This window comes from Polyodon spathula, chromosome 1 (genome assembly GCF_017654505.1).
Source record: "Polyodon spathula isolate WHYD16114869_AA chromosome 1, ASM1765450v1, whole genome shotgun sequence".
Taxonomy (NCBI): domain Eukaryota; kingdom Metazoa; phylum Chordata; class Actinopteri; order Acipenseriformes; family Polyodontidae; genus Polyodon; species Polyodon spathula.
Genome location: NC_054534.1, coordinates 69,786,641 through 69,804,594, shown reverse-complemented (window position 1 = coordinate 69,804,594; position 17,954 = coordinate 69,786,641). Strand labels below are relative to the sequence as shown.

At 37.5% G+C, this 17,954-nt stretch overlaps 1 protein-coding gene across 8 annotated transcripts in view; it reads right to left on the bottom strand.

Moving 5' to 3' along the window:
- lef1 (lymphoid enhancer-binding factor 1) overlaps positions 1 to 15,722 on the bottom strand; it is a 70,625-nt gene extending 54,903 nt beyond the window's left edge. For all 8 annotated transcript variants that reach the window (XM_041260932.1, XM_041260940.1, XM_041260950.1 and 5 more), the window contains exons 1-3: positions 14,677 to 15,722; positions 12,056 to 12,113; positions 10,772 to 10,902 (exon numbers count right to left, since the gene is read on the bottom strand). In XM_041260932.1, coding sequence (XP_041116866.1) covers positions 10,772 to 10,902; positions 12,056 to 12,113; positions 14,677 to 14,886 — 399 coding nt within the window. In that variant the 5' untranslated portion in view covers positions 14,887 to 15,722. The remainder of the gene's footprint in view (positions 1 to 10,771; positions 10,903 to 12,055; positions 12,114 to 14,676) is intronic.
- Between the last annotated feature and the right edge of the window lie 2,232 nt (positions 15,723 to 17,954).

Genomic DNA, 17,954 nt, shown 5'->3' with positions numbered 1-17,954 from the left:
GCCCTGACAGTGGTGGCTGTCCGAACTACAGCTGCCCACCCCTACACCCGTAATATGCAGCAATCTATGGAATAGATTAATTAAGCAACAGGCCACAAGATGGGTGTATGACGTATTTATACAATTAATTTACAGATGTGTGACAACACACAGCAAAGACAGGCAGGACCCCCCCCTCCCCTCTTCATTCTTCTCTCAATCTTCATTTCTAAACTTTGATGGCACACGCTGGATGCCGATATGCCTGTGGAGCAGTGAAGAACACATATGTAAACACACTACCGTATCATATCAATACAATACTCAGTGATAAAACACATAACTGATCTGCCCATCTGGGGTGTGTGGATCCGGATGGGGGTTGGCGTTCTGTACTATTGTACGTTTGTACTACTGTACCTAACTGCAGAGTGGACTGTTACTCCAACACTATTTGAGCCAGCGTGCGCAGTTAATGGAACTGGCGCATCGTAATTATCGCGCAGATATTGGGCTTTCGCCCAATTCAAATTTGATTGCGCTAGTGCATATTTATTGTCCACCTAGAATACATGGTTCTAATTACCGATGCATTACCATATGCTAATATGACCGCATTAAAGGAACAGAACAAAGGCAGTGTGCTGAAAAGAGGCAAGTGCATGTTTCCACACTCGTCTGTTGGTCATGGGAATACACTATAAACGTCACTATGATATGAACATATATGTTATGGAAACAAAAGAGGCTTATTGCTTGTATGTTTTTGCCGCAAATTCACTATGGTAATGCAGAATACAGGTTTGCATCACCATCAACTTTACATAAACTGGACTCGCTATATCATGCAGCATTGAGGTACAATACAAATACAATATTTAATACTCATCATTGTATATTATACGATTTGGTAGGCTGGACTTCTTTGGCTTTACGCAGGTTGAAACACTGGTATATTCTGGTATATAAGGCTATTCAATGTAAATTATATGAATGTACTTATTTAAATAAATACCTTATAGCTTCCCATAGTAACCATAGCCTCAGATCTCATTCTTTTTTTGCATTTTAAAATCCCAAATGTGCGTACTGAGGCTGGTAAAGGATCCTTTGCTTATTATGCCCCATGGTCCTGGAACGAGTTCCAGTCCAAACTAAAGCAGCAGACCCAAATATCTTTATTGCAATTTAAGAGTGAACTGCATGATTTCGTGACTGAGAGTTGTAATTGTTTTAAGTAGTTGAATTACGCACTTGTGTATTTTGATTGTTGTTTTTAAATGTGATTTGCCTGTGTTATAATTGTATTTTATTGTGTACTTGTTGTTCTTGTCTGATTGACTTGCTGCTGCCTGCTTGGCTAGGTCTCACTCGTAAAAGAGGTTTTAATCTCAATTTGACTACAAGGATAATAAATAAATTTTATTTTTATTTATATATATATATATGCCTAGTGCCTTGCAAAAGTATTCAGACCCCTGACCAATTCTCTCATATTACTGAATTACAAATGGTACATTGAAATTTCGTTCTGTTCGATATTTTATTTTAAAACACTGAAACTCAAAATCAATTATTGTAAGGTGACATTGGTTTTATGTTGGGAAATATTTTTAAGAAAAATAAAAAACTGAAATATCTTGCTTGCATAAGTATTCAACCCCCACACATTAATATTTGGTAGAGCCACCTTTCGCTGCAATAACAGCTTTAAGTTTTTTGGGGTAAGTATGTACCAGCTTGCACACAGTGTCGGAGCGATTTTGGCCCATTCTTCTTGGTAGATTTGCTCCAGGTTGTTCAGGTTGGTTGGACGATGCTTGTGGACCGCAATTTTCAAATAGTGCCACAGATTCTCGATGGGATTGAGATCAGGACTTTGACTGGGCCACTGTAGAACATCCACCTTTTTGTTCTTGAGCCACTCCAATGTTGCTTTGGCCTTGTGCTTGGGATCATTGTCCTGCTGAAAGGTGAATTTCCTCCCAAGCGTCAGTTTTTTAGCGGACTGAAGCAGATTCTCTTGCAGTATTTTCCTGTATTTTGCTCCATCCATTCTTCCTTCAATTGTAAAAAGATGCCCAGTCCCTACTGATGAAAAGCATCCCCACAGCATGATGCTGCCACCACCATACTTCACTGTAGGGATGGTGTGTCTTGAGGCATGGGCAGTGTTAGGTTTGTGCCACACATAGCGCTATGAGTTTTGGCCAAAAAAGCTCCATCTTGGTCTCATCTGACCACAAAACCTTTTCCCACATCGCAGCTGGGTCACTCTCATGCTTTCTGGCAAACTCCAGACATGCTTTCAGATGGTACTTGTTGAGTAACGGCTTCTTTCTTTCAGTGTTATGCAGAGCTCTTGATATGGTTGACTGGTGCACCATTACTCCACTGAACTCTGTAGCTCCTTCAAAGTGATTGTTGGCCTCTCTATTTTCCTTCAGATTCACAGCCTTACCAATGATCCTTCAACGGTGGGGTTTTTATCCAGAAAATGTGACAGCAACTTTTAATGGTTCACAGGTGGAGGCCAGTGGTAAGGTAATTGTGTCCTCATTAGGGCAATTTCTTTCTTAAATATTTCCCAACATAAAACCAATGTCACCTTACAATAATTGATTCTGAGTTTCAGTGTTTAAAAATAAAATATCAAACAGAACGACATTTCAATGTACCATCTGTAATTCTGTAATATGAGAGAATTGGTCAGGGGTCTGAATACTTTTGCAAGGCACTGTATATATTGGTATTGACTGCTGATCTACTAAAAAAAAAAAAAAAATTAGGAAGATATTGCACAGCTGGCAACCAGTTTAGGGTCATACACGTACTAATATATTTGTGCACAGTTTTTGCAAAGGCTTTGTTGGGCACAAAAGTAGTCATATTATATATTATAGATTATAAAACGACAACTGGTGCGTCTAGAAAAAAAACTGGTTTTCTGAATAAGGTGTCTAGAAGGGCTAGTATTCCGATAGTATGCTAATACAAAGTGGGTATTCGGTATCATGTTTTCGGAATACTGATATCCAGAAAACGGACGGATTTATTCGGAATACCCTGTTTACATGGCATGGAATAGCTATTCAAATTTCACACCACCTCATAAAAACCCAGCATTACCTCCTCACTGTTTGACCTGGTACTGGGGAATTTAATATGTTCCTGAGCATGTCGCAACACTGCTGTCCCGTTAGCAAGGATACACAGACAAACAGTACCAATTGCTCAGACAAGGCATGACTGTGCAGGTTTGTTCTGGCCAAGTCATCATGCAGCATGTGACATAGATGAGTTAAGACGATACCTGGACACGATTTGCTCATTACTGAGCTCCTCATATGTGTGCCGAAGCTGGTACACTCTTTTAGCATATCTTCGTCTATGTCAGGGTTGCTGTTGCTGGGTGTGCCTTGCGTCATTCACATCTACACGTCGACGGACACGCTGCATGCTACCCATGTTTCCCATTGTAGTCAGTGCTGGAATGGTAGTCTGCGTGGAGTTAACGCAGTCCTTTTACAATGCTTATTCTGCGCATCACAAACCTGGTTTTGTGCTTAGTGTATACCTTCGAATATACCAGGATCACACATATTGACGGCCACTCCACCCATATTGCACGATGCATACATTTTATTTCTGCACAGCGCAGAATGGATTGTGATGCGCAAAATGACGTTTCAAATATGGCAACTTGGCACAATTTCGGCACAACGGCCATTTGTGATGCACATACCCCTCTGCGCGGTGCACAAACCTTTTGAATATCTGGCCCTAAGTGGGAAGTGGTTAAACTGTGGAACAATGGGTCTGTCACCAGCTGACTGTATAAAACAAACCACATACACAATGACAGGCTAGACACTGCAGCGAGACAACTGTTGCTCTTCTTCAAGAGTGCTCATTTTACACAGTACAATAAGCCTCCTTCCTTAAACACTGTTTTAACAGTCAGTTGGAATGCACATAATTTGTTTATTGAAAAAGTTCCAAAGCAGCCCATTTTGTTCTTCCAACTGACAAATGTAAAACATAATATAAAAACTGACTAACCAAAGAAAACTTGCTACATGATATTTCTCAAAAGCAGTGATACTGTAACTGAATATAAGTATAGTATAGTAATTTATACAGTATGCTTTTCCTATCTATTTTTTGTTTGGACACTAACAAAGCTTACAGTATGTTAAAAGGCTACATCAAATTAATATGCATGCACGGACAAGAGCTGTGGTGCTGAAGTAAAACAAATATGTAAAAATGTAATGTTTCCATAAAGCATTAACTTATGGCTCATCTACAAAGTTACACAACAGATCCATCATGGCGTCTAATATCCTTGTATGAGCCAAATATACATTACAAGAGGGTATATTCTATGACAGTTAATAAACAGATACTCCTCTGGGATGAAACCATTTAGTGCCTTATTGATGGGACAAAAAAAAAAGGTGAGAGAGTGAAGTAAAGGTTTTCTACAAAAGTTCCGTTACCTTAGAAACACAAAATGCATTAAAAAAAAAAAGAAAGAGCATGAAATTAACCAATTAGTAACCAACTAAGCTATGCCTAGAGCATATTAAAGTATGTGGATGTGTCTTACAGTGAAAAATGAATTAGTTCCCATTTAAATTATTGGAAATATCTATATCTATCTATTTATTATTTTGAAGAGGTATATGCAGTCAGTGGGTGAGGATGAAGACTGCCTGATATACTGCTTTAAAAACATGCAACAGGACATCAATCAACCAGACATTTCTGTGTTGTGCCACTTTATATGAGGAAGGAAAGGCTCTGCTCTGGATCAGCAGCTTCAAAAGCCTGGGAAGGAGAGAAGACAATGTGACCTGAACAGCCCTAATCCTCCTCAACATCATCACCGTCATCATCATGTGCGTGACCACCCAATTCAAATTGAGAACTAGCCCCTCCCCATCATTATCTGTTAGAAATGGCAGATTTAGAAGAGTGTTCAGCAGCAGTCTCTAGACATTGTGATAATTATGAGGGTTAAATCACAGAACCGCCAAGTTGTCATGACAAAGTCAAAAAGTTACAGACAGAGGCAGAGGATAATCTAGGACATAGTTTTGAAAAGACAAAGGACTGATTCTAGAAATTCGTATTACTGGGCAGAGTAGACTGATTCTAGTGGTGCTGATTTAATGTTGTCAAAGAAATAAACATTCAAAGTGCATACAAGACTGACCTATTTGCCCTCTGATATTTGTTATTTTAAAAGAGATTGAGCCGTTTGTACATTAAGGTACATTGAAAATAACACCATGACCGACATTTAAAAATGTACAATCAGCGCTGTAACGGAAACACCAAGTGGCAATGCTTTTAAAACAAGATTAAAAACACACTTTTATAATGTAATATTTTATGCTAAAATTATGTTAATTTTATTCTCTGCTGCCTTTTACTGTTCTGTGTGTTTCCTGACACTGTATAGTAACAGTTCTGCATGTGTCCTTGCATTTTATTAATATTTGTCAGTGTTTTTATTCATGTGAAGCCCATTGCAGCAATTTTTGTTGTGAAGGGCGCTATATTATATAACTATTCTCATCAATAAAAAAATTGGCGACTAAAAAGAAAAAAAAATGTAAACACAGCCCCCCTACACACGTTAAATGCAGCAGCAATATACAAGACAGGCACATTGTTTAACAGAATGGTGAAGAAACTCACCAGAATGGGAAACACCAAAGCTTACATCCGATTCACGTCCCCCCACCCCCTGGGAAAAAATCAGTTTCCCCACAAGGGTGTTCCCCAAGGCGAAGTGTTCTCTTAGGAGGTGTTACTATACACGGAGGCTACCACATATTACAAAACCTAATTACTTATGCTAAAGAATTTTCTAACCAAGTTTAAATCACAACTGAATAAGTAGTTCTCTAAGCAAAAATATATTAGTACAACATATCAATGTATGGACAAATTTACAGGACACCTCCACTATAGGACCAATTTCCAGAGATATCCAAAGATACAGGAAACAATGAAGTTTAGGCGATGGACTAAATTCATAGTGTGATAGTAAATAGAAAAAAAAAAAAAACAGAAAGCACTTTATTAGGCTCCTACTGAGAGTTAACAGGTGGGTGTGAACATCACAAAAACAGACCAAACAAGTAGCAAGAAAATAGATTGTAAACAATGTTACCTGAAACTCATCTGAAAGGTTGTTTAGGGAAACCCAGCTGCCCTCTGGTGCCACCACCCCACCCACCCTCATCCTAACCAGCCAGACATCACTCTATACAAAACACAAACAAGCGCCCTCCCCCTCCTTCAGCAGAGCAGGTCAGGCGTGGAGCACTGCTGCACACCAGGTGCTGTTGTGGTTTAGCTGTTGCTTTGACTTCTCCAGCTCACTCAGCTACCTGCACGCTTGCGTTCTCCACATGCTCTGGTATGGCGGTTTCATTGCTGCAGCTCAGAGGGGTTGCATCACAAACCAACAGAGCAAGGCCTGCGGAGTCATTTAAACAGAGCGCAGTGCAATGCAATACTACAGCTATGTTTAGATAGATATTTTACACAGCACTACTCACTTGGTCATAAAAAGAGGACCAATACCTGCACTAGTTTAATGTCCACAAAGTGCCTCAGCATAAGTGTCTATAAAGGCAATGCCACCAGCAAAGACCGCCAAAACAAAAACAAGGAACTACATTTTCAGATTGAACTCTTAACTCCCAAGAACTGAATTCAATTAGGTAATGCTATACACACCTGTCATATTCCATGTTCAGTGCAAGATATCTAACTTCACTATTAAAAACTATCAGCACCATGACTAATGGTATAAATATCTTCCTGCTAGCAAAAGCAATATGAATAGAGAGAGGTTGGGGTAATACAGATTAAATTAACACTGCATTTCAACTTTGTAAAACCTTTGGCAGATGATTCAGCCTTCCTAAGCAAGGGTATATTATAAAGCCCAAAAACAGTCATGGGCTACTACACTAAAAAACGGGGCACTCCCCCTATAGGAAGAAAATGTGGTTATTCACAGGGCACAAGCACAGTCTGCCTATTAATCTCATTTGGATGTCTTACTTCACATCACTGCCATTATTGCTAAATTGGCTAGCCTAACAATAGAATACTATTCAAGTGGGATGCTATTTTGGAAGTTTTGGTGAGAGTTCTGGTTTATAGTTTGCAAAAATTTGTATTCTCTCAAAACACTGATATGCATTATCAAAACACTGCAATCTTACACGTTACCCTTTAGGCATCCAAATTTCCACACTGTCCTGTCTATGCAGCATACTTCAACAACAACATCAGTTTTAAAATACATTTGGTAGTTCAGCTTTCACTGTATTAAAAACATGAGACATAAGACATATTACAAGTATAGTGACTAAATACCAGTCTATGTCCAATCCTAACTACGAAAATCACATTTCAAACTGCAGTATACCACTACCCACATAGCACTGTGTGAGCTGGGGCACCACGGTTCAGAAATTATATAGTATTGAGTAACATCGCCTGACAACTTTCTTTCTCACCAGAGAAAACAGATGTGGCCTAGCAGTTGCTTTGTTATGCAAGAGGACAGCGGCATGTAAATGGTCAACCTCGCACTTTTCACAAAGGGGCTCATGCATCTCTCAGCCGATCTCAACCGTTCTTTCCAACCCCAGCCTGCTATCTGATCAGCGTGGGCTGCAGGGAGGAAAAGCTGAGTGGGCTGACAGTTGGAAGAGAACACGGGTAAGAAAGCAAAAGGCAGAGGTGGCGTGAATGGGTAACTGCTTACCACATGGGGCTGTGGGTAAGGCAAAGTGAGTGAGCAAGCAAGCGAGTGAGTTTGTCTTCCGATTGCAATGACGGGTAGCGGGTGAGAGAATGTGATCTTACGCAACTGAATAGCAGCTGTACGTCATTAAAAAACAACACGATTAGAGATGCAGAGCTTTCATTTAATAACTTCTGGGGCTCCCAGTCTTGTAGTTCAGCTGATAAGAGGCTAGAGAGTTACGTAACCACACAAATTGAAGCCCCTTTCTAGAGACACATTAACTGTTTAATGCACCCATGTCAAAACCATGCAAGTTACACGGAATACTATACAGTCACTAAAGTAACAGTGGTACTGACCTGTAAATATTAATAAACTTTTGCTCATGTACAAGTTTGGTTCACTTTTTTGGTGTAAAATCTAAAGGACACCTATAGTGTTTACAAGAAACGTGTTACTTTAACTTTATCATCAACCTCGAGTTTCAAGGTTTCCAGCATACCTTTTCTCACCCACCTGACTGTACTCTGCACAAAGACAAACAAGGCCCCACTAGCTGATTTATAACCAATTATGTGTAAATAAAAATATAAAAAACAAAACTAGGATTATGTTGGAATATAGCCGTGACACAGACAACTTCTAATACAAACAAAGACATGTAATGGGTTTCTTGTTCACGCTGCAGGGTTTCTGTAACACGAACACAAAACATGAAGCAAACCTGCACTAGACATGAAGAGAAGACCTATCTGCCACCATGCCTAATCACACAGAGAGCACACGAAGAAAGTGGAACAAACAGGGCACAACTAAGTGAGGCCTGTTCCCTGGGATCTGAACTTTCCTGGGCCAAGATTAAAAAATAGGAAGGGAAACTAAAGCTGCCAAAGTTCTCTCGTTCTTAGCTTTTTCCTACTGTAAAATGCTGCATACGCCACATGTTTAAAGATATTACATTTCACAACATGTTTTATTCCAGGAGAGTAAAATACAAATACCTTCATAACAGGTATTTTTCATTCAAGGTATACAGCTATGACCAAATGTTTTGCATCACCTAGACAAACTATTAAAAAAAAAAAAAAAAAAACACATAACTGAGATCTTTAATTTAACATCATGTTATCAAAGAAGTTACAAAATAATATCACAAGTCTACCAGAAGCCATAACATTAAGTACAGTATTTCATGTTAGATTCTTTAATTTAACAGTTTTTCATTAAGTGTATTCAACATATGTTTACGTAACATTATTCAGCAGGTTTCATTCAACTTTATGAAGCAAAATTGGTTAATTCTATGTGGGATGCAAAACTGGCCACAGCTGTACATCTGAAACAAGCAGCTTTACCAGTCTTAACCAAATAAAAAGACACAGTAGCCATACAAGCTCTTGCTTGGTGTTGAGCAATGCTGCAGTGGAGCTAGATGAGCCCCAGAGGCATGGCTTTCTTTGCAAAAGTTTGATCCCCATGTCTTACCTAACCTGATGGAATTGGCATTTGTATCTGATTTCAGCACAGCAGCTGGATGCCAGTCTGAATGCACTGCTCTTTAGGCAAGCGTGTCAGCAATTAAATGGGAGACCCCAGCGCTAGCAAAAAAAATAGCATTACCACTACATGTTAAAACACATGCCCTTGTACTTGTGACAGAAGTTGGGGTAGTATGGAAGGAATAATGAATCTGAAACATTAAAACTATTGAAAGCTACACTTTACATGTACAGTCATTAATCCAATCCTAAGGCAACAATATGAGTCTTGTTTGCCACTGAAAGTTTCTGAGTTTTTTACCATTGCATAACATTAAGGTTAATCTGCAAACAGAAGAGTGTGAGGTTAAATGTTGTCCAACATTTTAATACATTAATATTAGCTTGACACATCCAGCTTCCAATACCTTGGAACAAGAATTTCCTTTCTTTAATGTTTGAGGAAAATAGGTCAAATACCGCTGTATAATTAGAGCTACTCTCATTTCAGTAAACAACCACACACACACACCAGTATTTCCATCACATGTTTCACTTTTTAATTTACAGAGAACTAAAAATCTGTATTTCATAAGCACAATTAAAGTATGTTTTTGTTGCCTTTTTAAAATGGCAATGCACACATTGTAAAAAAATGCTCTAGTTGTTACAAACTTGCCATCTTTAAGTATACAACCAAATTATCCAGCACATGTGTTCTCATTATTTCTGTCAGCTTTGGTTTCCACTTCTTTGTTTCACTAGCTGTAAAAGCTTGTGTCAGTCAGCAGTGCTACTTTTTACCTCCTGGCATTTTAAACAGCTCCACTTGATAAGTTACCAACCCTCTAAAAATCACTCATCATTACAAGCTTCTGCTACCAATTATCTTGGTTTCCACTTTAAGAATCAAATGCTGATAAAGCCCTTCGCCATCATAGACTGTAGCAATATTTTAAACATATACGTACAAGGACTCACAAGATTACATGAAGGGGAAGCAGATCTGATTTAACATTCCCTCTGGACAACAGCAGCAGTCACGTTGAGAAACCAAGCTAAACACAACATCTGACTGTAGTTTTATGTGCAAACAAAATTATGGAAAAAAAAAAAAAAAAATTCCTCTTGGAATAATCTCTAAGCCGAATACTGAACTTTACTTTAAAAAATCCAGTATATTTTCTCCTTTTAGTTTGCCTTTTTTTTTTTTTAAATAATATTAAAAAGGGTGCATCATCCACATTTTAAATCATCACTACTGCTAGCTTGCATTATACAGCACTCTCTGGAGCCAAACTCAGGAGTAATCAGACAGAAGCACCTAGACAATCTGCATTTAGTGAGGGGAAAAAAAACTAAACAAAACCTTGTTTTAGATACATAACGGGAAGTTTTCACCAAGACAAAACATAAAGCTGATAGTGCGCCCCCTCATACCATCTATCCATCAGCATGGTGATTCTGCAATGACTCAGTTAGTCATGTCTTGCGGAATTTGGAAGGAAATAAAATCTCATTCTTCACTTACCGTTCTGACCATCGAAGGAGACAGAGTGCCGTTGGGCATGTAAGAGTCATTGTTCATGTTTGACATCATGATGTAACCGGGATAGCCTGGGTAAGGATGTCCTTTGTTGTATAAGCTGTCGTGATGCTTTCCTGCAAAAACAATGAAGACTTTCTTCAGAAACTGGACTTCTCTACATCACTGACAGTCCATCAACATTCTAGTCTCTTTTTACATATATGTGATTTGGTGCTGCTATATTTTTTTTTATTTTATTTTTTTAAGAAAATAATCTTAACATTCCAGTGTGAAAAACTAAGCATTCTGGAATAGTGTGTCAAATAAGGGAAAAATAAGTAGTATCCTGAGTTTCAGAATGGTAAAGGTTGAAATATGAAGTCCCCTTTTAATTTATTTTACTTCTAATAAAAGGGAACTTTATTTCTAATAATGTGTACTCTCACTTATGTAGTTCTCAACACTATTTACAAACAGTCACTGCCAACCTCCCTTTCTTTTAAAAGAGGAAAAAGAGATTGTTCAACAGAACAACTCAGCCCAGTCATGCTAATTAAAAGCAATTAGGAAGAATAGGTATCCATTCTGTCGAACAAGGATGCCCCACAAACACTTGCACTAAACAGAGTTAACTCTCCCTTCTTTCAAATCTGACCAGTTTGTACGGGCAACTTTACAGACCAAACACTACTTTGATACTTTTTCTGGAGAAGCACAGAAAGATTGATGGCGATACCTTTTAATGTTGGGTCTGCTTCATTTTGCTCAGCAACACAGGCCATTGAAGAAATGCATTTTAAGACTTGTTCATATTAACTTAAAAGCACACTCCATCTCCTTGAAGGTAGCAAAAAATAAAAACAACAAGATGGTGCAACATAACAGGTCTCTTTCACTTTTGCCCTCCCTCAAATTGTGGAAACAAACCTCCCACCAGATAAACAGACGCTTAAAATGTCAAATAAAAAAATAAGAAAGTCAGGAGCAATGGGGCTTACTCTGAAGCACATGTAGAAATAACTGCAGCTTGTATCCCAGGTTGTCAAAAGACCATCCAGGGTTGCTACTTGGCACCATCATGTCAATAGGGGGCTGGGGTTCATTGTTCTTCCCTTTTATCCCCCCTAAAGTGTGCATTGTATGTAATGAAAGGCACAGTGTGAAAAGTAAACCTACACCTTGTTCTTATTTAATGAATACATGTAGTACATATCAGCCATTGCCCTACTGCACTGGATAAAGACTGCAGTCTGCAGCCAGTATACTCACTTAAAACACTATACTTACCATCACAATGTTCTCTGTGTTTTTCATGGTAAGAATCCTGCAGTTCTCGTCTAGCTGCCTGCATGCACAGAGGGAAAAGGGATGCGTCATTAACTATGGAATACAGAGTTCACTAAACACTGTGCACAACTTAATCAGCAGCCTCACTGGCAATATACATCAGTTTAATTTTGTTTGTTGGTGGTGGGGGTGAGAAGGTGACTTGTGTATTCAAAATCATTATTAACTAGCACGGTGAAATGAAAAATTGCAACTCAGAGGTTCTTAAACTTGGATAATGTGAATTCCGAGCAAAAGAATTGGCTTATTTCTGTGCTTTCAAGCCAAGAATCCCATACAAAAGGAAAGAATCTATCGCTTATTAGGTTATTGGTATTCTTGTAAGTATTGGCCAATGCAGTTCTAACAAAGACTCATCACATAAGCCTCCTCACTTAATCAGAAACCTTAAATATATATTTGGTCACTTTAAAGCTACTGTACTTTAACATGCAGTTTCAGCTCCAGTTATGAACAAGCACTTTCCAGCTGTTCAGCTGAATTCAACACGATCTGAACTTAATCTACTGCTGCTATTTATTTTGTTTTCCTGTAGAACAATTAAACACTTGTACACAGTTCAGGTAAAGCAACCAATACCATTAATTACATAGTGATGGAAAACTGAACAAACAATGAAACCCTAAATGTGTTACATCATTGTGTGGTTATTGTGTGGCCTTAAAAATGGTTTTATAGATCTATACTGGCAGTTTTAACATAACGAGACAATGTTACAAACTTACAATCCTAACACTGGAATGCACACCTGGGGGCAAAAATTATCATTTATGATGATGCAGAATGCTGTCATCTTTGTTTAGCCTATGTATCTTTCCATAAACCTGGTACTGTATGTTTTTCAATGTGTAATCCTTTAACAGTGTCATGGCGTGAATGCCCTAACTTAACAGTGTGCATAAATCACCACTATTACATTCAAATCCCACTTAATTGCTCCTTTGTTCAAAACTGCTTTTAACCAATGCTTTTATTTTATTCAGAACGATGTGCTTAAATAAGAAATACATATTTTAAACTGCATTTGTGATATTGAACAAGCTTTGTACATATGCCTGAAACAAAATTTAACAGATATACCAGACATTTACAGATTGAAAAATAAATGCTTTAAGACTCAATTTACTATGAACATGTATAGTCTCATTTTAGGTTAAAAAGAGACCGTATTTTGTTGTTTACTAAGTATTAACATCTTGGTGACTGGCCATTAAGGTAAAAAAAAAAAAAAAAAAAAAAAAAAAGACTGATAAATGACATCAATACCAAATAGTGAAAAGAAACAAAAAATGCAGTGAAAACTAAAAGCAAGTCTCCCCCTTTTCACAGGAAAGGGAGGACGGCAGAGTGGATTTGGGCATCCCTTAACTACAAAGATAATGTGAAGGTTGTAGAGATACAAATGAACAACAATTAAATGAAAAGGGAAGCTGGCTTCCATAACCTGTTCATCTGAACTTCTGTTTGTTATTAATGTTTTATTATAGTAGGAAGAAAATAAAACAAAAAATACTACTTCTCTCAAACCACAGCTCCGGTTAATTTTTGCCCTGTTTTGTTTATGAAAAACCTTAATAGGTAGGTCAAGGTTACACATGTAAACAGCCATGCTGAATTATACTCTAGCACACGGGCTATCCATACCACAGTACCTGTTTCAGGCTGTCAACGGCATAACACAACATTCCAAAATTTTTTAAGAGATGCTTTTCTGTGCAAGCCTTATATCAAGTGATGTTACTAAATGATGTGGCTTTTCACCTGTACAGGCAAGAAAATGGGGGGGGGGGGGGACTTTGGGTGCCTGATTTGTTAAATCTTATTGTGACAAAATGCAAAATATATTATGCTTTACTAAGCTAATGCCAGTTAATGGTTGCTGCCAGATCATATTAATTAGGGCTAAAATAGCATATTTCTGTAAATTCTGTAAAGGCCTGTAATATGTAAAATATATCCACACCAAAACTACATGCAAGTTTCAAATATCCTACAATTCACTAACAATTTGGAGTTTCACATACATCGTACATTATAGATTATTGTCCCCAGCTACCAAAAGCAGTACTGAGCGCAGAGAAAAGGTTGTTAAGTTTTCGGATTAATCTCACGCAAAGCCTAGGTGCACCGGTAACGCCGGTATAATGAAACACGATACAACGTGTTTTCATTCGAGATAACGTGTGGGTTGTAGAGATGCTGATGACTCATACACCTATTATTGTCATTTCTGTTTGTGTAGGTGAGGTTTACAGACTGTAAACAAAAAAAAGACATTGCTTGGGGTGTCACAAATGTTTGTATTGAGTGGAGGTGCACCTTCTAAATTAAAAACTATATTTTGAAAACAAAGCTACTTCAACGCTGTGCAGACATGGGCTCTGAGAACTAGATAACTAAAAATAAAGTTGAAACTGATAATTTAATCAAAGCTCTTTGGTTAAAGTTGCACGCGACTACCTTATTCAACCTTGCACCTCACACTTCATAACAAATACCGTTGTTTAAAAATAAAATGCACAAAACTATTTTTAAGCATGAAATTAGCGTACAGTACTTACCTCATGGTTGTTGTCGTTTGGGTTTATCTCGGACTCATTTACCAGAGAAGATTTAATATCAGCCAAATCTCCCTCTTCCTCGGAGTGACTGATTTCTGCAAAGATTTTCTCTTTTTGGGGGTCCCCCTCGTCTTTGAAGGGGATCATTTCATCATTTGCACAGAGTTCTGGGTCCCCTCCACCGCCGCCTCCTCCAGATAATTGAGGCATTTTTTTTTTTTTTTCTTTTTTGTTCAAATAAATCTAACCACTCTTTTGGGGGAAAAAAAATATTGGTACCTCAATTCCAAAACGAAACCGGAAGAGTCCGAAAAAATAACAAACCCCTATCCACACAGTCCTTTGTACAGATTAGCAACCTCAAATATGCGTGTACTTCCCTCTACAAACACGCCGGTTCTGTTCAAGCATGCAGTAGTTCTTTGTTTTGATTTAGAACTATTAAGAATTATTTGAACAACTAGAAATAAAAAAAAAGTCCCAATACTGCTGTAGATAAAGTCGTTGAATATCGATATTATGTTTTCCTACCAGTCTTAAACGGCATGTCACTTTACTTCTTTTACTCCTATTTTCAGTTATCCTAACAAAACTCCTGTGAGCGACTCATATACGAGTAAAATATGATGAATCGGTAGTTGTGGAAAAATGAACGCCGAACTTCCCCTGTACAATTGTGTTTAAATGATTTAAAAACAAAACAAAAATGAATGTCCTCTTCGGTGCGCCAGAAATAAAATTATAATTGTTTTCTGATCCAGCGGGTTCTTTTTAATATCATAGCGAGTGAAAAAATAAAAAAAGAAAGAAAACTTATGACCTGCTGAATTTGTATATTTGTATCTCAAATGTGTCCAACTCTTGAGTTCCTTCTTCCCACTCTGGATTTAGAAAGAGAAAAGCAAGCCCTAATTTATATTATGTATTATTTAACAGTGTATCTTTACTTTTACTAAAAGCTTACATGTCGAATTAAGAAAAGAGAGAACACTGTTGTTTCTGTTTTGCTGTATCAGTGTTCGTTGCAGACTGACTTCAGAACTGGCGCGCCTCTCTGTGAGTGTCTGCAATGAAACTCTCCCTCTCTGGGAGGGTGAAGATGAAAGGGAAGCCGCCGCTCTGATTGACACTCCTGACAGAGCGGGGGTAGAGGGAGATTTATACAGGGGGGGGAGAGAACTGACTCCAGTCTGCAGATAGACTTAATACCATAATTTTAAAAAAAGACAGTAAGGGTGAAAGACTGGTTAAAAGTGCTTTTAAGACAAGCCACAGTTCACAAGCTACTAAGGTGTGTTAGAGCCAAAAACATTGCAGAACCCCAAACTCTATTTATAACATCCTCTCTGGGTCAGCCAAAGTATTTGTTTTTTAAGATGGACGTTTTAAGTAATTGTTACAAGCTTTTACTTCCTGTAAGGGTTTTTTGGGGGTTCCTAAATTTGGAGTTTAATGGAAACCGTTTAACACATCCACATACCAAATACATTAAAACATTTCGAGATTTCTTTTCACTTGAACAGGTATGACACTCGCATGCAGCTGCCTGTTAAAGGGACGACAATGTAAACAGCTTTTCAACTGGCTTTTCAAAAGGTAGTTCAAAAGCCAGGACCTGTTTCATAATATTTGTCAAATAAAAAAATGGTCATGTCTTATTTTCTAATTGATTGACACGAGCAAGCCCGCTGGAATTTCATATTTCATAATGAAGGAATTAACCATTCAATTTGTGTTATCAAAATAATGCTAACTAACTTTCGTGTCAAACATAATTGAATCATTTTGGCGTATAGTCTGCTACAACTATGCATCTAATACTACAATATCCGAAAATGAAATAAATACATGCTGGATGTTTTCAGTGTACTAGAGTGGTTCTTATTATATTTTGAGAAGTGTTCTTCTATTTAAAATATGCCACTGTTTTGCAAAGCATTTGAAAGCAAGCCTATTGGGAGTCAAACATATATAACATTCAATTTGATCAAAATAAAAGATCTAATAGCAAATATGCACAAAAAAATTAAAATTTACATATAACACCACAGGAACTCAATCTTTATTCATTTGTATAACATTTTAAAGGATTTTTAACTTCAGACTAAAACATTATATCATTTAACTGAATGCAAAAAACAAAAAAAAAGCTTAAAAATAACTGTCAAATACTAAAGCAAACATTCCTCCAAAGAATGGATTATTTTTTTAGTTATTATTAATATTAGACCTATTTGTAACAAACACTGTCACATATTGATTTAATTACGTTTATATAGCTAACGTAAACCGAGAAACAGAACTATAGGCAATATATTATATCACACTAAACTTAACGGTAATTAACGATAGGAAACTGGCCCTCTCCATAGGCAAATACGTTAGCTACCTATACAATGTTACACCTTTATGGAAGCAAAATGTTGCGTGACACTGGATATACAATTCAAATAATTGTCATCTACAACCTCCAATGTTACTCTTCAGAATGTAATTCAGTCATTCGCCGCAATAAAATACGATATTGTTTTTGTGAAAGCAATATATATATATATATAAAATATTTCATTTTATTGCACAAACATAAATTGTATTAAAACAAACATATCCACGTCCACGACACGTACGTTTCGACTCTCTCTCTCTATATGAAGAGTTGCACTTCCGTTTGTGCATTTCATTATTCTATGTAAAACAAAACGTAACTCATGAACAGCAACAACTATGATGATGTGTTTTTTATTGTTGTTATTAGATGCGATTTTGTATAATTATACAGAGTGTGTTGTGCAGCACGCTGCTTGTTTTTGCCTGCTCCCGTGCAATGAGCCTGTAGTTGCCTGCTATGGGTTAATTTTCTTAAACCCCGCTTTTCTGTGGAAGCTCAATATTCTCAGCACGCAGAGTAGAGGGGCGGGTGGGTGCAATAGGTGGAACAATCGGTGGAAAATGACCTAATTTAAGTAAATTAAAGGATATTGTTTTGTCATGTCCTATCAATTAGTTTCGATACTTTGTAAACATGGGCCCAGGCTTAGTCCTTTCAGAACGACAATTGGCGTTTCGGTGGAAGACGTTTGTCACGTTTATGGTAGAAAATTGGGGGTAATTCAAATGAATAAGACTACAATATTGCGATTGTTTTAAGGTTCATCTTTTTAGAAATCTCGTTATAAAATGTTTTAGATTATTTTTTTTTTTGTAACAACCCTAAACTCGAGGTCGTGGATGGTTCATTGTGGGTTTATTCATTAATATATAAAATAGTCAATCAGATA